General features: G+C 47.4%; 1 protein-coding gene across 1 annotated transcript in view; it reads left to right on the forward strand.

Annotated features, from left to right (window-relative positions):
* LOC311235712 (transducin-like enhancer protein 4) overlaps positions 1 to 26,827 on the forward strand; it is a gene marked incomplete at both ends in the record, with an annotated part of 199,679 nt that overhangs the window by 15,377 nt on the left and 157,475 nt on the right. The window contains 2 exons of the mRNA XM_084323178.1: positions 10,537 to 10,600; positions 10,732 to 10,776. Coding sequence (XP_084179304.1) covers positions 10,537 to 10,600; positions 10,732 to 10,776 — 109 coding nt within the window. The remainder of the gene's footprint in view (positions 1 to 10,536; positions 10,601 to 10,731; positions 10,777 to 26,827) is intronic.

Here is a 26,827-nt window from a genome sequence, read left to right on the forward strand (position 1 = left end):
ATACTCCCTTATTCAATAACAATGCACTCTTGATTGGAAAACAACCTATAAGATTCCCTAGATGGGAAAAGCAAGGCATACACTCATTAGGAGATGTTTTCAACAAACAGGGTTTTTGTAGTTATGATGAAATACGCAAAAAAAATTATCTCACCAAGTCCACATATTATTTTTACGCACAGTTATTGGCATGTTTGAAGGCTCACGGTGTTCCATTAAGGATACCAATTGTACACCACAGATACCACAAATTCTTCTATGAAAGAGAGACATCGAGAGGTTTTGTTTCAGATTTTTATCATCAATTACTAACATCCTCATATGAAACCCTCCATCTAGACTCAGTTTGGAGGAGGGATATACCAGACCTGGAGATAGATTTTGACTGGCAAGAAGCCTGGGCAAATGTTCGACTTGCATCAAGGAACCCGGACCATCAACAAATCAATCTTAACTATATTCACAGGACATACTTAACTCCTATAAGACTGAACAAAATGGGTCTTAAACAAGACCCCAAATGCTCCATATGTACAAACGGGGAGGGGACATTTATGCACATGTACTGGGACTGCCCACCAGTTAAGATATTCTGGAAAGAAGTGACCCAACAATTATCAAATCTCTTAACTCTGAATATACCTGTACACCCCTCTGTATTACTGCTGAATGATATCTTTGAGTGTGCAGTACATCCACAGCTAAAGAGATTGGTTTTATCTGGTATCACAGTGGCTAAAAAGCTGATAGCATCACGATGGTTTGAACCGGAAAAAATTTGCCGGAAGGTCTGGATTCTTACATATCTCGATGTGATTTATCAAGAAATATCTACAGCAAGAATTTTGGGTCTCAATGAATCCAAAATGACAATGTGGTTAGAAGTGGTGGAGAGAATAAAAGCTAGCATATAAAGGTAGTGTCTGGTAGGAACAAGTTATAATGGATGGATTATCCAATGGGGGGTCCGGGAGGGGGGGGTACGAGCTAGAGCATATGTGTGTAGGGTACTAGATAGCAGGTATTAGGGGTATATCCTGTATAAGACATTTAACTAAATGGTGATTTCATTGGATATGCACTGTTAATTAATGCTTGTATATCTTATCGTGTGTTGTCATGTTTGTTTATATGTTTGTTTAAAAAATAATAAAAAAATAAAATACAAGATACACTACACGACCAAGGTACCCATGTACATGTCAAAATACTTCCCAAAGGTCAGTGAATACCACGATCACAACACCAGAGGGAGCTCCACAAATCATGTTAAACCCAGATTCGGCTCAAACAAGGGACTAAACACGTTTCGCAATTATGCCACATCAATGTGGAATGCCCTACCCAAAGCTGTAAAGGAATGTGAATCACTACCCACTTTCAAAACCACTCTCAAAGAACACCTACGGGAGACTGCAATTCGAAACTGGCCCCTGCAAATGTCCTAACCCAATCCCCTCCAATGTACAGTAAATGACCATGTATGGCTTTGTCAATATTCCAATGTACAGTTTTGCTTGTACAGTGTACAGTGTCCCCCACCCACCCCCTACCCAAACTCCCCACCCCACCCACCCACCCACCTCCAATGTACAGCCCAACCCCACCCCACTGTGGGATATCTTGGATAACCTGAAGAACGTGCTCAGTCAACCGAGATCCAGTTAATAAGGTTTATTAGCCAGACAGATAGAAATATACACATAGTATTTAGACAGAATGGCTGAGGCTCTTGCCCAAGGTGATCAGCTGAAATGACCCAGGTAGAGACCCTGAATGCTGTCGGGAGGAGCCCTATATAGTGAAAAGGGGGAAGAGGGGGTCCCATTTGATAGGTCAAATGGGTGGTGGGGGGGGGGGGGGGGCACAGGATAGGGGACAAAGGGGAGGGGAATGTCTTTACATGAGAGTTGGGGAATCAATATATTATTCCACACCACCTACCCAACCTCCTCCAATGTACAGTGTCTACGTCAAATGTATATACTCTCTTTTCTGGACTCTTTTTGTATCACAAACAGTACTGTATTTGCAAATCTGGTATGTGATAAATGTATAGATGTAGCAGTACTGTCTATCTGTATGTCGTGTGTGTCATATATGTTATGATGAATTGAAAATGGGGGACCCTGATGTAAACAAGACAAAAGTCTTTCTCTGGTCTGCATCCCCTTAACAATTGTATGTATTGAGCTGTACTGTATTGTACCCATTCTGCAATCTGTTAATAAAGTTTTCAATCAATCAATCAAACAGTATTGAATTCTGCCATCCGGACACATGCAATTTGAAATATGATTATATAATATAGAATATCAGGCCTATAAATGACCTTATTATGGCCAAATCACACATCTCTGGATCGGGCCAAATCTCCCCTTTCCAATGGCAGAGTTCAATCTGGATTTAGTACCACCAGGCGCCCCTGACAGGGCATCAACAAACGTGAATGAAATCTACTGTAAGTACAGTTACCCTTTTATAATGTACATTTATCCAGCATTTTTCATCAGATTGCAACGCCTTTTTTTGCTAGACGTTTACAGAAAGGTAGAGAAACGAACTGTGTTCTATTTTATGGCATTAACTTTCAGTTATATATCGTGTAGCTCCGCTCTGCGTCATACTGTAATACTCTTCCATATCAGTATTAGCACTGAATACATTTTCACATGCACCTTTACACACCTCATCTGCCTGTCCACACCCCCATCCGCTACATAAGCAGGGGTGTGGCCATACTAACAGCTCCTTCCTTGTTTTCACCACGGCAAGTGTCTGTATACACCACTTTGAGACTAGTGAAATGTTGAAGAGGAGCTACGATGAAGGAGCTGCGTTGACATTATATCTTTATTTTCTCTCTCACTATTTTCGAGGAAATACAGCGATAATGTCTTCGCCACCGGGGTGTCTAGAAGATGATGATCATTCTGACCTCCACCGGCATTTTCGTATTAGGGGCTCGCGTCGCTGGCCCAATCCCCACCTGCATTCCTCCAGCTCTGCAGTTGGACAGGTATTACCTCCGCTCTGCAGTTGGACTTTGCTTGAGAGGCGCTCGGCTGTTGTGAGGGCTAGCTGCCTCTCCGGGTGGGTGATGGTTTTGATATGCGAGCGCCAGTTGTGTTGCTATGGGGGGAATGGCTACACGACTTACGAAAGCCGGCTCCAGGCTGGTACCCTTTTTTGCTGCCTCTTAGCGGCGTGGAGAGGGTTCTGGTTTTGACGCCCACGCTACATGAGCTCCTCATCGGGAGCTCTATTGCCTGGGACCGTATCCGAATCTGCGGTTCAAACCCCCAGATCTCTGGACAAACGGATACTCTCTGTCACCGTGCGAGGCCCCACCTTTCAAGATGAAAGTTACCCAGCGTGAGGGAAGTGGGTTTGGTGTTTCGTTATAAGAATTCCTCCACGCTCAAGTCGGCTGCAGCCCATGAGGGAATTGTGCCGGCACCGCTGTGTCTGTTAATCACCGTTCTGAAGACTGTGTTGACTTCTTTTCCTCTTCTCTCTTCGGATGAGGAGAGGGACAGACGGCGGCTGTCTGAAGTGTTGGCCTATATTGTGTTCTCTCGTTGTACAGTTTCGGTGATAGCTGCTTAGCTTTCGTCCTAGCTGGGTTGAGCTACCTGTTAGCCAGTTAGCTGTTAGCTACGACGCTAGCTCTGTACGCTCGCTCGGCTGGGAACATTAGCCTGATGCTACCAGTTAGCCTGGAGTTAGCTGTTAGCTTATGCTACACCGTTGAACATTAGCCGTGAGAATAGCAGGCCATAACACTCTGACTACGACGTCATCTTTGACAGAGGAGGTAGTCGGCCCTGCACCATGATCGGCTGTTGGAGGGGGGCGTCTCGCGGAGCCTCGCTCCGGCCTTAGCTTCTTTTGCCCCCGCCAGCGAGGACCTTCGTCAACGTGGAGACCAGTGTTGCGGTCCTCTCAGCCTGCGTTCATTGGTGCAGGTAAAGGTCCATTGGACACTTCCCCCCTCTTCCTTCCTTCCCTTCTGAATGTTTTGTAATAACGATGTTTTTTCCAAAACGTATGTTGCTTCACTACATTTGGGGATGCGACATGTGTTGTGTGTGAATTGTGTGATCGAGGGGTGAGTCCCTCTCTCAGCTTGTGATGACAATAAACAGGTGGCGAGTTTCACAAATGAACAGGGCTGTACCTGTTCAAACGAGTCGTATCAGGGGTAAGGTGGTGAGGGGTGGTTTTTTCCCCCGGTTTCCCCCCCCCCCCCCCCCTCCCCTCAAACATGATTTTGTTTACAATATATTTTTTCACTATGTTTGTGGGGATACGGTGTAACCCCTTAGCTTCTGCTGGGGTTGTGCTCCTGCTTAGAGAGGCAATTTTTTTCTGAAGATTGTTTGGTCGCTGTCATGTGGACTTAGCAAGGCCTGTGACCAGTACTTAATCGAGGTCTTGTGTCTTCTCTCGTTATGAAAAACGGCGTTCCTCTTACGGTAGTGAGAGTGTACTTTTGCCTTTTTTGTTGTGATGGAGGGTTGTGTGTGTCGTTAAGATCCATAACTGGGTTAGGTGTTGGCCTACAGAAGTTACATGTGTAAGCTCTTGTACCAGGGCCCTTAAAGGGGCCCTCTCTTGGTCTGTATTTTTCTTCCTTTAGGAAAAGGTGTAAAAATTCAGGTGGCAGGTTCGCACATGAGTCTATGTGAAGTTGTTAACGATTCATGTAGCACGCTATGACTGGTGTCATGGCTCTGCTTTGTCATTGCATCGTATCAGGGGTGAGGGGTCATGAGGGGGTGAACTGATAAAACCTCCCTCCCCTTTTTCTGATTGGTCAGGGGGTTGGGCCTCCTGTCCTTTGGGCTTCCTGTCACGTTGCTGGGTCAGCGCGTCACAGGGTAGGGAGGGGGGGGGGGGGGGACTTTCCTGGTCCCACGCCATATTGGGCGGTGGGCCACGGAATTCCCCCCGCCATAGAGTATGTCACTGGGCGCGTTTCTATTGGTTGTGAGACTTTCGTGAGTTATTTTCAGGCTCCATGTTGTGGACCTCTGTTACAGGGAGTTTCAGAGCCTCCTCGGTGAGTTTCAGACCCTCCCTCTCAGTGAGGGAGCATCCTCAGAGTTTCAGAGCCTCCTCCTCAGATTGTCAAGGTGAGTAGAACTTAAAAAGAGGTTCTGCTCTGTTGTATGTGTATTGAGCTTGGTAGGTGATGCAATGCAGTAGAGACGATTTGTTCTTCTGCTCTGCTCCCTACTAGTAGTGTGTATATTGGGTCAGAGCCTCCTCCTCACAGAGTTTCAGAGCCTCCTCGGTGAGTTCAGAGCCTCCCTCTCAGTGAGGGAGCCTCCTCAGAGTTTCAGAGAGTCCTAGTCCAATTGTTACATGGCTTAATGTTGCATATCGCTGCTGTCGGGACAAAACCTCATAACTCCATTTTTTGAATTTTTTTTTATTATATAAATCAACTCCGTAGATCATCCTCCATATGTGTGTGTGGGTTTTGCAAAGTTTAAACAATGGGAAAGCATTCAACCGATCATCTGTCTAAACCTCCTAACTCTATTCACCCTCAAATCTGTGTTAGTTTTTTTCATCTGCTGAAAAGTTGGGTTTTTGGAGTTATGAGGTTTTGTCCCGACAGCAGCGATATGTCTTTTCAATTTATTGCTCACGTGGGAAGTCTCTCTGGGGGTTCCCTGTCCCTTCTTTTGTGGAGCAGGTTGACGGGGTGTTTAGGGAGTTCCCTGACTCCTCGTCTGTAATGGTCGGTTGAGTCATGGGATTCCCCCCGCCATAGGGTACGTCACTCCCCGTCCCCTCTTTTATGGAGCAGGTTGACGGGGTGTTGTTTTCCCTCAGCCGCGTCGTATGGGACCCATGTCCGTATTTTTTTCTGTGAAAAAAACTGCTTCTTGTCGTTCTCCCAGGCGGCTTGGAGGAACGGTATCTGGGTTCTTGTTAGAATGTCCATTGATATGTTTTGGGTCTCGATGTGTACATAGTGCTGGCCCTGGGTGCTTCTGATAGGAACCATGCATGGGCTTGCGCGCCTTGGTTGCTCATCATTGAAACAGCGTTTTTATGGGGCAACTGGGATGGAGTTTGTCTCTTCCGAGCGCCAGTGTACTAGGCTTGTCTCTACGAATTCTCGTTCATCTCTGGGGGATGTTAACGGAATAGATCAAAGCATTGGTAGAGGGGTCTCACATCCTTGGGGTCGGCCACCGGGTGCGGTACGAAGGGGACCGTCTGGGTGGCGCCCTCTATAATGTTTTGGATCGACACGCGTACCTACCCCCCTCCTGGGACTGGGGATGGCGGCGTGATTAGGGCACGGGACTGATTCTGGTCGCGCCGGACCAGGTCAGTTAACCCGTTGTCCACCGGGGCGCAGATCTGCTGTTCTGGTACCCTGAGGGACTTGTGTTTTTTTGGGGGGGGGGGGGGGGGGGGAATGCCGGGTCGGCCCGGGCGTTGCAGGGTTTGACGTTATGGAGATGTTCGTGTTATGTTACTACGTGTTATCCCTCACTGTTGCTTGGTCCATGTTGTGTTGTACCTTGCGCCGTGCTGAAGGAGCCTGGTCCTGTTGTGTACTGACGTACCACGCTGTTACGTGGTTACGTCATAGGAGCTGACGCTGTGCGTTCACTCCAGAGAATGCAGGCTGGGAGCAAGTCGAGTGCGGGAGCACTAGAACGGAGAATGCAAATAAAGACTATTGTTTAAATACTGAGTCGATATTAAGTGAAGTACTACTTAATATCTAACAGGTCCTTCTCCATTCTTTTTCGCCCCTCTCTTCTCCTGCTTAGGCGGGGCTGGGAGGGGGCTGTTGAGGTGGTTCTTGTAGAACTCCTCTGGCATCCCTGTGTACGTCCCGGTCCGCCGGGCCCGGGTTCGAAATTGTTTTCGTCGACCTGTTGGCCTGGGTTAACCCCTTCTTGAAAACTGAAACACTTGTACTGCGGTATAGCCAGTGTATACCCGCAGTTGTGTTTTGGAGTTTTTTCTTGGGGGGTTATAGGAACAACCGCCTCATGTTAGAACCAAGGGGGTGGTTGGTTCCCTGGTGTGTTGGTAGCGGAGTCAACTCTCGGGGTAGGCCGGGTTTGGCCCGTCTACCTGTGAGTGTGCCCCCGCACCTTTCATGACGTCTGCCAATCATGTCAGCCTTCTCTGCCTCGGCCCCTCTAGAGAGTCGAGGTTTTTTTTGTGGAGGCTGCGACATGGTGCACAGCATGCCAGCATATGCCCCTTCCGCCCGGGTGCTGTTTTCAGCAGACCCCTTTGGCGCCTGTCTAGTCCGCAGTGCTCCAGGCTCAGGTCGAGTGGCCTGTTGCCTGGATTGAGGGATCGACCTCTTTTGGGGGTTGTCTCCCCGGTGTGCTGCCTGGTCCCGCTGTGGGTGTAGCCTCTTGAGTGCTTCGGAGCGGCGTGCTGTAGGAGGGAAGGGCCTGCTCTTGGATGGGCCCTGTCCGAATACGCTGGCGATGTGGGGGGTGGTGTCACTAGCAGTGCACGTGAGCGGGCGGTTTTGACGTGAGCGAGGAGTGGGTTTTAAAATGGGTCGGCGCGACGTCCGGAGCGAGAGTTCTCCTCCGCTCCAATCCACTCCAGGCCGCTCACAGTGGTTTAACACTGATGTAATATACATGTAGTACAATGCCAAAGCAACGGATGGCAATGTACAAACATGAAGGCCATTTTCAACCAATGAGAAGGGTGAACCTGTGATATCCTGTTCAGGCTTTGTCACTCACATCCTGTTAGAAAAAGTTTTGACGCCATTGTTGTTGTCGTTAGCTTACATGCTAACGTTAATGGCAGCGACCATAGCATTGTGGCTAGGCTAGCTATCATCGCTTAATAGAGCTAGTGAATGGATAAACAACGTTATTTAACATTGCAGAATGGGTACAATTACAATGCGGCTCAATACAAACAATTGTTAAGGGGCCCAGGGGGTGTAGACTGTTGTAGTTTGAGCTAATTTACACCATGCTCCAAAAAAGAAAAAAATCTGCCGAGCGATGTGGCGCGGGGAGCGGGGAGCGCTCGATTCAAGGTGAGCGGTGAGCGAGCGGAGAGCGACTTGGGGGCGGGGTCAACATGAGTGATTAGCGGAGCGGACCAAGCTTTAAAGAGCGAAGAGCGGATTTCTCGCCTGCGCCGATCCGCTCACGTGGCCTGGTCACTAGTGACCGCCTGGTGGGGTCTCGATGCTGCGGCGTCGTTGGCCTCTCCAGGCCCCCTTTTCCGGGGGGGGGGTCCAGTCCCTTCCTGGGTCTGGGTCCTCCTTCGCGCTCCGCTGCTACGGCCTTGCCACGGGGTTGGGCTTTTGCAGTGTCTCAGGAGGTAGAGAGTGGTGGTGGTGGAGAGCTTTGTGGGGTGGAGCGATAGCAACCACCCCCGTTTTCCTCTTGGGTGTGAGGTAGCAGGCAGGGGAGGGTTGAGTGTTTGCCTCTTGGGTGTGAGGTAGCAGGCATGGGAGGGTTGAGTGTTTTTCTCTTGGGCATGAGGTTGATTGATTGATTGAATTGATTGAATTTATTTGACAATCTAAAATCACATACAATACCGGTACACAACATATACAGCCATCACATATAATCTAAAATCGTCGAGGATTAAAACACAATAAAACCTTACGGTTTATTTCCATTGTGGTCCTCAAAGGGGGGGGGGGGCAAGATGACTAGACTAGTATGCACTATGCACAAATAAGACATATAAATAAAATGTCCAAGCATTGTGAAAATGTAAATATGAAAAAAAAAAATGCAATAACACAAACAAACACAAAGCCATTTCTTCTTTCTGAGTCAATACTTTTTATGGACACTGGCAGTTTATTCCACTCACAGGCTGGTGAGTACCGAAAGGTATTTCCCCCCATTGAGCTAGCAGGCAGGGGAAGGGTTGAGTGTTCAAGTCAAGTCAAGTCAAGAGTTTTATTTGTCACGGCATACGAGTATACAATGAAATGCGGGTGGTCTTGCCCGCAACGATGTGCAATACAGTGGTACAACATATAATAGAATCCAATACAAAAAACATTGTGCAATAACAGGTAACATGTGACATCTCGGTATCTGTACATAATTATTTACAGGGCATATAGGACATGCTAGGTAGCTTTGGTAGTGCAATACACTGTTACTGTTGCTAATACTAATTTAAAGTGTTTTCCTCTTGGGTGTGAGGTAGCAGGCAGGGGAGGGTTGAGTGTGTCCTCCTATACCCACCAAATACAGCCCTAACCTCTTATCTATTGGGCAAAAAAATTGGTCTAGTTTTGCACAACACGTCTGACGATTGCATACCCAAAGTCATTTGCGATTTATTCTTCGGCATGATTATCCAAAATGGCCGCCCGCTGCCATTCATTCCGAAGAGCGAGTAAAAACAAAGAACTTGTTTGTCTTCTTCTGCCCCTTTGTTGTTGCAATCAGCCCTCGCGTGGGATACCGTTGGCTCCAGAATTTCATTGGCTACAAAGGCGGTCAATAATTTTCACCATCGGAGGTCACTGGGCCATTCAGGATGTCTCTCGTCAAATGATGCTCGTCGGTTGTTTGGTCTTGTAACCCGAGACTGGAAGCATGCAATATGTAGAGTAGGGTGTCAATCGAATGGTGGCCATATTAGCTTTCCATCAATGTATGGGTTGATATGCAAAAATACAGCCCAGAGCCGGCAGACGAGGGCAAAGTGCTGCGACGTGCGCTCGCGTGCGCAACGGTCCATTGTTGGGCCGTCCGATGTATAAGAGGTTAATACTAGGGAAGAATGAGGTGCTTGAAAATGAATAATTAAAATTAATGTAGACAAGTTTCTTTGCAAAAAACGTAAATGAGAGATGAACAAAAAAAGAAGTCCAGTCATGATCAGTTTGGTGACGATAATCACCAGTATCAATATCTGTTTTAAATATTTTTAAAGACGATACGGATCAGCTAGCCTAGCTGGCCAAAAACACTTCTCCTGGAGTTTTAAGCTAGGCTAGTAGTCCATATCCGCTTACATTCATTTAAACTAAACTAGGCTAGCTTGCAGCCGGATAGCTTTCCACCGAACGCACAGAAAGGATATTGGTATTTATTGCCCGACTCTGGAGAAGACGGTAAGAGCATTTCATGATAATGTCGGTCGGCGTGTTCCTTTAATGGGACCATTAGAGTGGAACTCATACTGAGGGTCGTCTAGACGCCTATTGATCAGTTAATTACTGGTAGAAGAGCTGCTGAGTATGTAGGTGGGGAGGCTGTAGCCACAGGGGACGGTGCTACAATACAGCAGAATACTGCCTTCTCACCTTCCCTTTGTCATTACCTGAGATTAAAACAGCTCGAAGTGACAGGACAGTTTTATCATCCTTTCTTTTCTTAAGAGGTTCAAATGTGTCTATAATGTGGGTCTATATATATGTGTGTGTGTGTGTGTGTGTGTGTGTGTGTGTGTGTGTGTGTGTGTGTGTGTGTGTGTGTGTGTGTGTGTGTGTGAGTGTGTGTGTGAGAGTGTGTAATCTTTATTTTCTGTCCACAGTCTGAAACTGGAGTGTGAGAAACTTGCCAGTGAGAAGACTGAGATGCAGAGACACTACGTTATGGTGAGTCTCGTGTGTGTGTGTGTGTGTGTGTGTGTGTGTGTGTGTGTGTGAGTGTGAGTGAGAGTGAGAGTGTGTGTGCGTGCGTGTGTAGAGAGTGTAAATGTTTATTTGACTCATCTGTGTTTTTTCAGTACTATGAAATGTCTTACGGGCTCAACATGGAAATGCATAAGCAGGTAAGACTGACTGATTGCTTGATTGATTGCTTGATTAATTGATTGATTGATTGATTGATTGATTGATTGAAAACTTTATTAACGGATTGCAGAATGGGTACAATACAGTACGGCTCAATACACACAATTGTCAAGGGGATGCAGACCTGAGAAAGACTTTCATCTTGTTTACATCAGGGTCCCTCATTTCTAATTCATCCAGACATTTATGACATACACGATATATAGATAAACAGTACTGTTTAAGAGACAGTTTCTAAAAGAGAGTATATACATTTGAGGGGGAAGAAACTGTACCTTGGAGGGGGTTGGGGGGGGGTGGACATTTACAGGGGCAGACAACATGTACTCTGCTCTTGTTGCATCACCTGGTAGACAGGTGTGTGCGTGTTGGCGTGCACGTGTGTGAGATGCCAGGATATAGTTTATATGTGTGTGCATGTTGGTGTGTGTGCATCAGAGTGCACACATGATTTTTCAACTTTGACTTGATCAATTCTGAATATTTGAAACAGTTTCAATACACATTTGTTGCAATATCAATACCAGCTCGCTCATTCTTCGCTTGTTATTTATGGTTATTACATGGCGTTTTCACATTCGCCGAAATGCTTGCTTGTGATTGGTCAATAGCCCCCGACAGCGGTGAATTATTTTTCGATAGCCACCGGTGATTATTGTTTTTCGCAGCTGGAGTAATCAAGCCCACTGACACACACTGTTTCAGTGCAGCCAATCAGACACACCTGCCGGGCTGCCCGCGATAATAATAATCACTTTATTTGGGCTGACAGAGCCACAGAACAACTGTGATTTGTCAAATGAATTAGGTATATTGTTAGTAAGTTAGCCATGTAATAAGTAAGGGATAATGTATAGCTATACTCGGTCATCATCGCAAAATAATTGACCTTCACTGACGTTTAAAACACCTCGCCGAGGCGGCTCGGTATTTTAAACGACGTGTCGGTCAATTATTTTGCGACAATGACCTCGTAGCTATACATTATCCCTTACTTATTACATGGCGTTTTCACATTCGCCGAAATGCTTGCTTGTGATTGGTCAATAGCGCGCGTCAGAGGTCAGTTATCAGACAATAATGACCGCTGTGGGACAATAATGACCGCTGTGCGCAGCTGTTCGCAATCAAGCCCACTGACAAACACTGTTTCAGTGCAGCCAATCAGACACACCTGCCGGGCTGCCCGCGATAATAATAATCACTTTATTTGGGCTGACAGAGCCACAGAACAACTGCGATTTGTCAAATGAATTAGGTATATTGTTAGTAAGTTAGCCATGTAATAAGCGGGATAATGTATAGCTTTACTCGGTCATTGTCGCAAAATAATTGACCTTCACTGACGTTTAAAACACCTCGCCGAAGCGGCTCGGTATTTTAAACTACGTGTCGGTCAATTATTTTGCGACAATGACCTCGTAGCTATACATTATCCCTTACATAATCCACTATAGCTATATCCACACGATTAGCTTTAGTTCTTATTTATTTATCCACTGTCATTTGCAGTGTTGGTGTAGTGTTTTTATTTATTTTCGGACATCACGATGACTCTCGAGGCACGACTGTAAATGTAAAACAAATTATTATTTTGTGATCAAATTTTTTTAATTTTCAAACATGAAACAACACAGTTCACAACATAATAACAATAATACAATCCATACAACAATAATAATACATAAAAAGACACCAAAAACATCGACTCAACACTACAATGACTAGACAATAAATAAAATAGATTGTACAATTAACGAGTACTGGCTAAGCGTCCCGCTCTTAAGCCATACCGAGATATACCTCATCTCATGTACCTACTGTACACCATCAACGAAAAACAAATACACCCACCACCTGCCAGGCCCCGCCCCTATAGAGGCGTACTATAAAGTACTAGGCATGGTCACCACTCACTCTTCCTCGTAAAAAACCCGTTTCCAGGAAAAGATTCCCCAAGGGAACTCAGGGCTGCTTAAGAGCGGGACGCTTAGCCAGTACTCATATAACTAGGTTATATACATAACCTGTCGTTATATTATCGTACTTGGCCATCGCGTCCCGCTCTTAAGCCATACCGAGATATGGGGTAGAGCGGACGCGAGGGAACACACTGTGGCCCATACCCACACACCCCTGCTACCCTACCAAAGGACGGGAAGCAGGAGAGGCCACAGACCCCAGAACCGCCTGGGAGACAGAACCCCCGGTCATGTCCATGAGGTAAAACCTTACGAAGGGACCCGGGGAGGACCATGAAGCTGCAGCACAGATGTCCTCCACCGAGGCCCCACCCAGAAGAGCGGCAGAGGCCGCCACCCCATGAGTGGAGTGCGCCCTGACGCCCCCAGGGGGATCCAGCCCGGCCAACGTGTAGCAGAGGGCAATGCCCTCGCACAACCAATGGGACAGGCGCTGTTTCGATAGTGCCTTACCGGCACGAGAACCACCGTAACAGACAAAAAGCTGATCGGTAGCCCTGAGGCCCTGAGTACGGCTGAGGTAAATCCCCAAGCACGGACCGGACATGACAGGTGAAGGCCCGTCTCCAACTCACTAGCGTGAGGAGGTGGATGAAACGCCTGAACCACAATATCCCTGGAGTGGAAGGAACTCCGGATATTTTTAGGCACGAAGGCAGGATTAGGCCGCAGAGTGGCACCGCAATCGGAACGAAAGACAGGCACTCTGGTCGTACCGAGAGAGCACAAAGCACACCCACGCGTTCAGCGGAGGTGACGGCCAGCAAGAGCGGTCTTGAACGACAGCTGTTCAAACGGCGCTTGCTCAAGAGGCTCAAACGGGGCCAAGGACAACCGACCGAGGACCAATTGAAGATCCCAACTCGGAGCCAAAGAGCATTTTAAGGGCTTAACGCGTCGGGCGCCAAGCAGGAAACGCTTCACAAGAGGGTGGCTGAACAAAACATCACCCTCAAATCCCTCATGATAAGAGGATATAGCTGCTGCATATACCCTCACCGTCGAAGCCGACAGTCCATCAAGGAGAGACTGGAGGTAACAAGGACAGTATCCAGGGGGCAGGACACCACTCTTGGAACATACGCCATCTGGGGCGTACCCGTCCCAACAACTGACCTAACAGATGTATGGGGAAAGAATCCCAGGCGGCACGGCATCGGTCCCAGATCTGCCTGGCTATGTCCGGACGTAATCCCCACCCGTCAGGATGAGGACCGCCCCGCGACAGTACACCTGTACCCACATTCACCCTGCCGGGGATGTGGGGAGCCCTCAGGCCGCGCAGATGGAGGACGCCCATAGCCAGCCGCCCGGTGCAGACGGGGGGAGCGTACTCCTCCCTGTCTGTCGATATACGACACTGACGTCGTATTGTCCGTCCTGATCAACACCGTTTGAGGACCAGAAGGACTGCTTTCAATACCAACACATTGAACGTAGCGCAGACCGGGCAGCATGGTTTGCCAGCTGCCCCCTACTGCGTTGGCCCGACGCATCTTCAGCGAGGGAGGCGTCGGTGAAAAACGTGACGTGAGACAGCGCCGTAACCGTCCTAGGACGGAACCTCCCGAGCGTGTCGACAACACGCTCTGAGAGGGATGCCCATAGCACTCCAACCGTTGACTGGGAAGAGGAGTACTCTACTTCCAGTCTACAGCAAACCCCAGGCTGGTAGGGACCTGCCTGGTACGAGACCCGACGATCCACCTTGACCGCGAAGGACCAGAACGTCGTCAGGGCAGAATACAGTTCGTAACCCCTGACGACGCAGAGGCCCCAGTGCGGCCTCCACGCACTTGGTGAAGATGCGGGTAGCCAGAGAAAACCGAACGGCAGCCTCTGGTACTCATACGCTAACCCTGCAAAGGAAGCGTAGGTAAGCCCTAGGATGGAAGATTGGAGATGCGAATACGCACCCTACAGGTCTATGGAGGAGAACCAGACCCCCACCTGACAGTGTTCAACAGGTAGGAGACGATCCAAAAAATGCTGAACCTTCCCATGGGACAGGCCGCTGACGAGGCCGTGCTCTTTCTTCTTCTGGCTGCGCGGTGTGAGGCGGTGTGGGGCCTAGGACAATACCGCCCGCGCTCCAGCAGAAGACCAAAATCCTCTGCGGAGAGGGGAACCCTGAGCGGTTATAGCTTGCGGCTAGGTCAAAGCTAATAACGTCAACAACCTCGCGCGATGTGTTGACGTCGGCTGGCCCTCAAGGCCCTGCCACCAGACACAATTTTTTTTATAGAAAAAACAGCAATTCGAACACAGTTACTAATCGCTGTAGGCTTTAGCAGCCCACCAGCCACTCGCCAGGCCGACCCACCTCATGGCGTCGGCCGCGCGGGGCACTGTTTATGTCAAAAGCAAAGGACTGATGTTAACACGGAGCACCAGTGGTGGTTGCAAACAGCAACCTCCACTGTGGTGTGCACCATGAAGGGGTTAATGAATAAAATAACTAACACCACGAAAATACTGTAGAATGAGCAAGCCCATGTACACAACGTTAAGGGGAGGCGGACCAGAGAGAACCAGTCCTGCATTCATTCATAATATTCACAACAGCACACCAGCCCTTAGCCCATTTACCCATGAAGGTAAACAAAGCCCCCCCCCGCACTACTCCCCCAATAGACACCGATTGACCGTCAGCATGAATGGTTGAGAGGAGAGAAAACTGTAGCATAGACAGACATTCTCGTAGCAGAGAGACAGAACAAAACAGTAGCCCACTATAGCATAGCGTTCAACGCTACTATGGACAGAAAACAGTCAGCTGAGCCACAAAACGGGCCGCCGCTAAGTCCCATCCTGCAGTAGTATAGCTCTACTGCCACCCGCCGAGCCTCAAGCATCGGCTTCCGGGTGGGAACACCGTTCAAACCCCGCCGGGGCACAGGATTAACGCTACCTGGCTAGGCTACCTAGCCACGGCACACCCTGTTGTCAACCCATTTACCCGTAAAAGGGTAAAATAGGACTCAGCAAAACCCCCACATTAGCTACCGACTGACCTTCATTGATGAACCGGGCAAGAGGAGGGAAAAGCGGCAACATCCCACGGCGGAGACATTAGAACAGCGTAGCAGTAGTGTTAGCATTTAGCATTAGCATTTAGCTTTAGCATTAGTTGTTTAGCAGCACGCTTCCAGGATCGCTTGGAACCCGTCCACTGCAGTGAAACGTTCACCAAACCATCCCGCCCCTGGCGCCAACACACAACATGGTTGTGTAACAAAACAAACCAGCATTACTAACACTAGCATCAATGCCTGATGACACAGGGCTCACCTGTGTGCGAGCCGGCTCGATAGCCAACCTCGCACGCTGTTCCTCGATCTGCTGCCACAAGACGAGGAAACATCAGAATAGGCCTGACGTGTCGCTGAAACATGCCCCGAAGATTCCAGGGGTAAGCAAACCTCCGGTAAGCATTCAACATTAGGCAATTTCTCTAATCTTTTCATAGCACTAGTTACATAGGGCGACTTGCGACCGCTATGATGGAAACGAAATAGAGGAAGAGTGAGTGGTGACCACGCCTAGTACTTTATAGTACGCCTCTATAGGGGCGGGGCCTGGCAGGTGGTGGGTGTATTTGTTTTTCGTTGATGGTGTACAGTAGGTACATGAGATGAGGTATATCTCGGTATGGCTTAAGAGCGGGACGCGATGGTCAAGTACGATAATATAACACCCTAAGCCCCCTCCCTCACCACCCATCACAGCCACGATCCCCAACCCTTGAGAGCCCCAAGTCCGGTACCCCGGCGAGCCAGAGCATCACGCCTCTTTAACACCCCGACTCGCCGAGGGCCCGAACCAACACTCGGACACAATCAAAAGGGGCCCAGAACACAAACATAATGGGTTTCCTGAGCCCCCTCCATCTACAGGCCCGGCAGCCGCGAACCCCGACCACGGGGGATCCGCAGCCCGGCGCCCCCACGAGCCAAAGCATCACGCCTCTTTAATGCCCCAACCCGCAGAGACCCCGAACCACGGCCCCCCCCCAGTCCGAGCCCATAACCACCAGACCCACATCTAAAGGGGGCCCAGAATATATACATAATTAAAAATACAATAAAAAACTAAAAGAAAAAACAAGTGGACAATGGTCTTCGCTCGCTCTTCACCCCCCCCCCCCACACACACTCACCCCAGGACCCCAACGTGAGTTAAATACATAATATATGGTAGATTATCTAGCAATTGATCGTTATATGCGCTCTTTAAGTTTTGCAACCGCTGCCAACCAGATAGCAATATTCGCTTAGTTAACCCCTAAAACTCGTGCAGTGGATATCTCCAGATATATCACATCAAGGTAGGTAAGAATCCATACCTTCGGGCATAGCTTGTCTGGGTGGCTGTGAGGCCGGCTAAAATGAGTCTCTTCACATGTGTAGAGGTCGGTAATTGGGAAACTTCATTCAGTAATAATACAGAAGGCAGGACAGGTATAGTCAGAGAGAAAATATCTGATAGCTGGGTGGTAATCTCTTCCCAGAAAAGCTCAACAGGAGGACATTCCCAGTACATATGCATAAATGTTCCGATGGCCCCGTTTGGACATAAGGTACATCGAGAGTCAGGTCTGAGACTCATTAGATTCAGTCGTCTAGGGGTCAAATAAGTCCTATGAATAACATTTTGATGAATCTGTTGGTGATCTGGGTTGCGTGAGGACAGCCGGACATTTTTCCAGACTGCATCCCAACTACATCCAACTCCGGGATATCTTTTCTCCAAATCGTATCAAGGGGGAGGTCTGGGATCCTGTACCGAGCCCGTATTAAACTGCAGGAATTCAGTGAGCTTTTCTTTAAATTGCAAGTTAAAATCCCCATTTTTCAGCAGTGTAGAGTTAAAGCGGCACCTAGGGGCACGGGTCGTTATTTTACTGAGTGAAACCTTAAGGAGGATACCTTTGTGGTCTGAAAGTGCTATGGGTAATAAGTCAACATCAAAGCTATCAAAGAGCCGTGGGGAAGAAAAAACATAATCAATCCTGGAAAAAGTCTTATGTCTCGATGAGAAGAAGGAATGATCTCTCGCAGATGGGTTGAGCGATCGCCACATATCGATTACCCCCGTGTCCTTAGACCAGGCTCATAGGGCCGTGGTAGCTTGCTTCTGATCAGGGGATTCAGCGTGACTGGACCTATCAATCAATGGATCCCAAAATCAGCTCCTACTATTAATAAGTAATCAGGTAGTTTCAGCATTGCTGCAGTGAGAACAGCATAAAAGTTAGCGTCATACACATTAGGGGCGTAAGCCGAAATCAGCGCAATTTTCTGGTTGGAACATTCTATTTTAGCAATAGTAATTCGACCTTCTGCATTGGACCACACATCTAACAGTTTAATATTCAATTTCCGCTTCGCTAATATGGCTACCCCACGGGTATTGGTGTCAAAAGAAGAATAACTTATGTTATGGTAGAATTTATTTGCCAGTCTTGTGTTATCTGCCAATAAAAGGTGTGTTTCACTCAGTAATGCAAGATCCACTTCCTTCCCTTTTAGCCACGTTAGTACACTTGTGCGTTTATGCGGTATATTGAGACCCCCTGCATTCCAGATTAGCCATAGTGTAAGAAGGCTGCAGTATGACTGAATGTAATTTGTTTGGAGTAGAGTACCATAGCAGTTATATAACCATTTGTTAAGGTCCTATTGAGATCAGAGTGTGAGCGTGAGAACAAACATAAAACAGAGCGATTTGAATGGAAAGAAAAACATAAAACCACACAATCCCCCATTCCCACCCCCCTCCCCCCCTTCAAAATACTTGTCCGGTAACGATCAAACATCAGTTGGTCAACCCTGACCGAGCACAGCAACCACAGCAACAATATGTATCTTAACCATACTAATAACTTGTTTTTTTTTTGATCAAATTTTTCTATTATTATTTACATGAAATCCATACTAATAACTTGTAAGGTATATTGTAACAAATCAGAAAAGTAGAACCCATTTCACTCAACTGAGAGGGGAAATCAATACAACGATCAATGTGCAGTTTAAAGTGCTGACGGTAACAGCAGAAATATTAAAACACAATTTGTCTGAGATGAACTAGAGCAGACAATAAAAGGCCAATGCCTAACAAAAATAATAGTTGGTTTCAGGTTGGTTGTCAGTTTGGCCATGGGTAGGTAGGGAATTTTTTTTTTTTTTTTTTTTTTTTTTATATTCTTTCCCACGGCGACTATGGATAGGGAATTTCTTTATTTAATTAACCCTTTCACTGCCACACGACAGAAGGTTAGCCCTTTACTATCACACAACCGACGGCGATGCTCCATCATTAGCATCATTAGCTCCGCGGATGCGGAGCTAATGATGCTAATGATGGAGCATCGCCGTCGGTTGTGTGATAGTAAAGGGCTAACCTTCTGTATTGTCACAGTGAAAGGGTTAACCGGCTGTCGTGTGGCAGTGAAAGGGTTAAAATGTTCACAACAACATGGATGCATGTACTCTGCCAGCATGTTTAATATCCATAATACTAAATGTTTGACTAAGATTTCTATGAAACTTTATTCTAAAAAAAAAAAAAAAAAAAAAAACTGATTTTTTTTTTTTTAATATATAATTATTTTTTTTTAACTCATAAAATATATTGGGTCGCACCTAAATCGGCAGGGTCGGTCGGCAACCTGAAACCAACCATTATTTTTGTTAGGCCCAATGCGTTAAAGAGCGCCGGTCGTCCGCATTATACTTGAAAAAAGAAAGTCTGTGTGCAACTGTAGCTAAAGAGCCACAGTAAACACGTGGCGAGGTAGTGTTAGCTAGGAGAGCTGGTTAGCCGGCATGCCTTGAGCATAGCGTAATTAGGCTAAGGCTTGTTAGCCCGATTCACGTAGATAGCTCCGCCAAGAGAGATCCTTCCCTCCCGACCGGCCGATACGTTAGCAATAGCATAGCTCGTTCGAGTGAAAGTTACGAAGTACAGTTTGTCCAAATACAAACTCAAAAAAAGATAGTATGCTAGTAGTATGATAGTATGATAGTATGCATATATAGATGCAATGTGAAGTCCAGTTGCGAAGTTCAATGCTCAGACAATAAAAAGACTAGTGCGTCAAAAAGCACAAGTCGTCTGAATTATATTCGAAAATAGTCAATGTACATACCCATTTCTGGATATATATAGCGTAGATAATACCATGAATGTTACCGTTCTGTTTAATCGAAAGGCTGTGTTAACGATTTAGAACGAAATCGTTAGTTGAAAGAGCCCGATAGCCAGCATAGCTTGCGCTAAGCTAACCAAGGCCCGAAGCTCTGCTACTCCCCGGTGCTCGCCGTCTGCCCCGCCGGGGGCGCCTCACCATCCTCGGACGGGGTGGACGTCGTCTGAGGAACCGCTCCGCTTCGGACGCCGATGTGAATAGGTGGTTGACGGACACAACTCCGCGGCCTACCTTGATTTTCAGAGTCGCAGGGTAAATTAGGAATTAGGGATGTCCGATATTATCGGCCTACCGATATTATCGGCCGATATCGGCATTCAAATGTGATATCGGAAAATATCGGTATCGGTTTTCAATTTTTTTTTTTTTTTTTTTTTACATTTCTATAACCTTTATTTACCCAGGCAAGCAAGTAAGAACAAATTCTGATTTTATTTATTGTCAAAAGTATGCATAATGTTGTGTTAATTCCACAACAAGAGATATGTAATGTTAATTACCTGAAATTATTCAGTTTTTTGGGGGGGGGGAAACCCTGCATATATCGGTATCGGTTGATATCGGTATCGGAAATTAAGAGTTGGACAATATCGGTATATCGGTATCGGTAAAAAAGCCAATATCGAGCATCCCTATTAGGAATGCTTCTATGCCCCTCTCACGAGCAATCCCCATGGCTTTCGAGAAGGCCCTGCGGCGCCTGGCAGTATGGTCGCTGAAGTCGGTGGCGAATCTCAGTGTATAGTTGCCCATTTTCGGGGGATGTTTTCTTTCCTCTCGTAAAATAGCCTGTCTTGTAGGGAACCGCAGGCAGCAAAAGATAAAAGTGCGTGAGTGTTGTAATGGGAAATATTAAAGGACAAAACGATGAGCCGTTTTATAAATCATTCTGAGTCATTATTAATAATAGAAAAGTTTATTTCACCGTGGCCACAATGAAAGGACAGTTTACAGACAGATACATCATGTTCACACATAAGCGTCTGGCCATAAAGTGACCAGGAGGTCTGGGCAGAACATAGTTTATACACACAGACGTAACATTAGAACAGATATGATGATGAAAGTAAATAAAAATGTTTCCCAGTTACGGGAAGTAATAATAACCTTGCTTTGGCTGGCTGGGGAGATAACTTTGGTAACTTGGAGTCTCTTAACACATTAACTGCCACGGAGTTTGATCATCTTTTTTTTTTTTTTTTTTTTTACACTTTTTCTCCCATTTTCTATATTTTCTCCCATCCCAATTTCATATCATCCAATTCAACCCTCCCCTGTCACGAACGCTGTTTCTTGCCTCCCACAAGCCGGCTGCAATGTGGACTCCGGTACTTGAGGTAACAGCAGTCGCATCTTTTCACCTGCGCAGCTCGATCTCTCAGTGGCGAGGAGTAACGCGTGGGAGGCTCACGCTGCCCCCGACACTTCCTGATTCTACTGCGCACCAACCGACCTGTAGGAGTCGCTGTCCACAACGCCCGATCCCCACCCATCAGTTTCCCACCCCCTAATATGGCCAATGTGTATTAGTATGAACAACCAGCTAAACTGAAAGCAATGTGGAGCGCTGGGCTCGAACAGGCGAGCCCAGCATCTCCGCATTCGTGGCGAGCGCCTTGCCCACTACGCCACGTAGCCGCCCCGGAGTTTGATCATCTTATACCATTCTCTGCCAGCACTGTAAGTCTATGGAGATGTTCACCTTCTTTGCAGGGCTATAACTTTTTAAATTGTATTGCTAAATTGACATTACTATGGCCCATTCAACATTGATTATCTATCGTTCAGGATGTAGGAACGTTTTACTTTTTCATTCAACATTCATACGAAAATACCGTCTAGAATATAAATATGTTTTTATCGTTTTCTGCAGTAATTCCTAGAACGTGAGATATAGGCATAAATGCATATATAGATTATCAAATGCCGTTTGATACCGATCCACGCTATATTAAAAATGTTAACTGTACATGGTCCTAAACGTTATGACTGATCATGCGCGGGTGAACGGGGCGGGGGGTCGTTTATAATTCCGTGATCGTCGTTAAATGCTTTATGGAGTATGGGTGATATATAGATCAGAGCAGTTTGTATGGATAATAATAAACACTCACGCTGAAAATGACGTCAGCCTCCTCTTACCGTTGGGCGATGAGACTGGAGCAAAAAGATCCCAGTTATTTGATGGGGATCGAGTAGATCCATTTCCGGTTTGTATAATACTAATACACGCCCCAAATCATGTCGATTATTGAGTTATGGCAGCGATCCATATCCACGGTGTGTGGCTAGAGTCCCGCGACGATATGCGAGTGGCCGGACAGATTTAGGAGACGCACCGATATCCAACCGGCCATTTCCGGTTTGGCAACTCGCCGATCATCCACCAGGGGGCAGTATTGAAACGTTGCAGAGTTGTGCCGAGTCCCACTGCATCAGACAAGGCTCTGTGAGGGAAATATGAATACCATGGCGAAAATATGAAATATGATCACAATAACGTCGTACGCTGTGATCTGGCAGAATTAGCATGAACTTGAAACACGTCGTACAACGTGAATGGCGCAAGATGTGTTAAAGAGACACACACACATTACACTAGCTGGTCACAGTGAACAAGTCGGGCTGTAAAATGATAAAATGATATCTCAACCCAGATCTATAATGACATGATAATATTTTCCACCACAGTGTCCGGCTTTATCCGAGGGGCCATTTCTAAAAATCCTATGCACTCGCTCAATCTCCGGTGTTTTAATGGACGGAAACCATTGAGGAATCATCTTTTCTAGGTATGAAATCGGCGCGTCTTCTTCAATGCCCTCGAGCAAGCCATAAACTCTAATATTACACCTCCTGTTCCGGTCCTCCAGATCTGCGATCTTATTTTCGTAAAAAAGGAATTCATCTTCAATCGCCGAGATCTCTGTGGCGTTGGTTTCAGCCACGACCGCAACCTCTGCCATCCCTTCTTCCACCATAGAGAGCCGCGTGGTCACGCTAGCTACCTCCTCTTGGAGCGAGTCCAGTCTGTTGGATAGCTGGAGCATGCTAGCATCGAGCTCAGCACGGAACATAGACCTGATACATTCAACATCCACCTCATTTAATGTCCCCTTCTTGTTTGATATTTGTTTCGCCATCTCTGAGATGTATTATGTGAAAGTATGTCGTAAAATTCACGTCGTAATCAATATAAAAGTGAAGTGGTCACAGAGCTCGGAAAAACTACGCCGCCATCCGATCTGAGCGTAAACCGGAAGTCCACATATTTATTATTATTATGATTATTTAATTCCAAGGATGTCTGTAGAGTTGACATGAACGCAATCACCATGATTCCTCCCAAATAAAGCCCTTAACACTTTGAGCGCCACACCTGGTTTTCCGTTTTACCGGCTGAATGCCACCATCGGCGCCAATGTTAACGTTAATATCGCCTAATCTATGTTTTAAATTATGGCTATGTGTCTAATCTGCCCATCGCATTATCAAAGACTATTTTCCAGTCAGTGCTGTGAAGGCAGATTGTTTTTTTATCGCGTCGTTTCCGTTTTAGAGCATTTAGAAAAGCCCCCGTTTTGATATAAAAAAACAGCTCATTCTGGAGCATTCTATGAAAATCGTCTTTTAGTGGAATATTCCACAACGTTGATATTCGTCGGCCTTTTTTATGAATCGTTTTCAAATAAACGCTAGATGATCAATATTATACGTGCACGCAAGCACATTACGGCCGTGCGCGGATAATCGCTCCGTTGATTTCCTCACGGACTTTTACAGTGAAACCGAAAGAAGACATTTCACAAAACAGCTTATAACTTCATCAAACTTACTCTGATTATCCTAACACTGATAACATAGAGTCCTTACCTGACATCAGATGGTATCCAACTGGTATATTCCAATTCCTGATCACCATTCGAAAAAATCGATATGTGTATGGATCCAACGCGATACTGTAGAACTCCATGATCCGCGGGGATCTGAGGTTCCAGAATGAACTGTGGTAACCCCGGCTGGATCAGTGAACTGGAAAATGTGGAGTACCGGATTTTTTCCCCCATTCATTTTCATTGAGTCCATTCCAAAATCACTTATGTCATCTGGGAGACGACAGGGGGCGCTTTTTTCCACAGTGATCGCCGGCGCCCCTCGGCTATACTCGGGTAGGCTCAGGTGATGCAATAATTTTTCAGATCGCAAAAAAAAATAAAAAAAATAAATCCGAGAAATCTCGTGAGTGGCTAGCAACCACCTATAAAAAAAACCAGAGAAATCTCGTGAGTGGCACGGAAAGTGTTAAGAACACGGCGCACACCAGTCTGTCCGACTTACGAATGCTCTTCAGCGCTCCTAAGATTTTGTCTTAAGTCCGTTGGTGAATGAGACCCATTGGGCCTCATGCATGAAGCGATATAAGAACAGATTTGGTTCTTAACTAGCATTTCCTCTTACTTTGTTCTTACCTGGGATTCAGCAAAGTTTTCTTATTGTTGCTTTTTTCTCAGGCAAGAACAAATTATAAGAGTGGTCGAGAGCACTCTTACTGAAATAAGAAACTCTTACCCAAAATGTAAAATTAAATTAAAAAAGCATACCATTGGTTCTGTTTCGTAATGGATCTCGCTCAGCGTCACGACTGCACTATACTTCACTCGTGCACGCGCACTGAATAAAAAATTCCACAATGTACCTTTACATCCCAACATTCGTCTGGCCACACCCCTATCAGCTTACCTTCATAAGCAGGTGTGTGGTCACCTACTCGCCTCCTTCTTCGTTTTCACCACAAGGAAGTGCCTTCGGTAGATCCCCACTTGACGAGGTTGCTATTTGAAGAAAGTTGAGACGTGTTTACATTGTGCTTATTTTTTTCTTCTCTCATAAATATTCAAGAGAAAAATCTAAGTCATAATGTCTACTTCGGAGAGTCGCAGAGCCACTCTCCACCAGCGGTTCTCCATTTCCGCCTCCGTCGTGCGTCCTGGTGCTGGGCTGTTGCCTCTTTCGTGGTTGACAGCCACGCCCGGTAGGCGTCCGATGGGTAGTTTGCCTCTCCAAGGAGCTGGTGCACCGGTGCTGCCGCCGCCGCGGTGGCGGCCCGGTCGTAGCTCTGGTTCCTCTGCTTCCGGGGAATCGTCCGTTGTTGAGCGGCCGGTTCCTTTGGTTCCGGAGGATTTGAGACGCAAACTTTTTGCGTCTGCTCGCTCCCGTCGCAAGGTGGTGGCTTGCAGACGCGAACGGCCTGGATTTGGTGAATTGCTGGAGCCCAGTGAGGATGCGTCGGTCTCTACCTGCCCGATGGAAACAGAGGATTACATGGTAGAGGCAGACGGGTTCTTATTTGAAGGCCCGGTAGAGGCAGGGATCCCGCCCGTCCAGGTAACACTGGAGGGGGGTGAAATGTCTCTTTGGGGCGCCTTGTTTGAAGACGTCGAGAAAGACCCTCGGACTCATCGACAGGATGCCCTACTATCAGCCACATCAGACTGTGGCTCCTTGACCAGTCGAAGCTTGCTGCATGTGAGGGATGCGGGCTCGGTGGAAGAAAGTCTGCAGGGGGAATTGCGGGCTTTGTTTCCCGAGCTTATGGCGGTGGCGGCCGCTGCAAACGGCATGCCGCTGCCGCAGCCACTGCCTGCCCCTGTCCCTGATGATCTCATAGGTCATCTCTGGCAACGTCGCCTTGTGAGAGGGGTGGACGTTGTCTACCCATTTTTCTCCTCAATGGGGGCCTATGTTTGTCGGGGCCAGGTTGTATCCCACATCATGGGCCTCACCCCCGCCTACGTACCAGTTACGAGGGTGACGGGTTTGGTCGACGGTATGAGAGAGGGCGTGCCACGGCTTGATAGGCCGATGGCCACGCTCCTCTGTCCGGAGGTGGTGTGGGAGCCGTTATGCAAGCCGGTTCCGCAAGGTAAATCGGCAAGGCGGTTGGTGTACTGGAGCGACCAGTCATTTATCGCCGGAACACAATCTTTAGCCGCGGCGTCTAACATCGCGCAGCTGGCAAGATTTGTGTCCGGGGTATTGACGGGCGGCATGGAGCTGAGTGATGAACAACATGACCAGCTCACCCAGGCGGCAGGAGCTGTCCTGCATCTGATGCAGCTGCAGGCTATAGCCGCTGGGAAAGTGCGTGCCCTGGCGACTCTGAACCAGCGCCACCTTTGGCTGGAGCAGGCTCGTGTACCGGAGAAGAAAAGAAGTCCTCTTCTGACGGCACCCCTCTCCGATGCTGGACTGTTCGGGACGGCCCTGCAATTGATGACCTCAACGTGCAGAGAGATGGCAGAGGAGAGATCCGTGCTCCAACCCCATTTTCCCCCTCCCGACATTGCCGGTGGAGTCAGACGGCTACCATGTCGTCGAGCTACCTCCGCCGTGGCTGCTACTGCCTCCACCGCCACTGCTGGCCCGTCGAAGAAGGCCAGGAGGAGAGACGGTGCTGCTGCTGCAGCCAGCCCATCTACGACCGGAGGAGACGGTAGGGATCGCCGTGACCAGCAACCGATTGTCTACCGTCCCTCCGGGGCTTCTCGGGGTGGCAAAGCCCGAGCGGCTCGAGGCAGCAGACGCCGCTAGACCCAGTGACTTTTTTCCCCTGCGGTCCCCTCTGTTTACCCCTCCCCGGCCTCTCATATTATTTGTTTGCTCATAAATAAAAAGTCCCCTCTAAAGGGGGACTGTATTTTTTGTTAAACAAACTGTGTGTTTCTTCACCAAAACATATGATGAGGTTGCAAAGTGTGAATCTGCACTAGTATACATTGATAGAAGGGTTACGTTCGTGTTATGAGCTTAAGCAAGGTCTGCAGCATACACTCGGTT

Source organism: Notolepis coatsorum, assembly GCF_963971535.1.
Source record: "Notolepis coatsorum genome assembly, chromosome: 10".
Lineage (NCBI taxonomy): Eukaryota > Metazoa > Chordata > Actinopteri > Aulopiformes > Paralepididae > Notolepis > Notolepis coatsorum.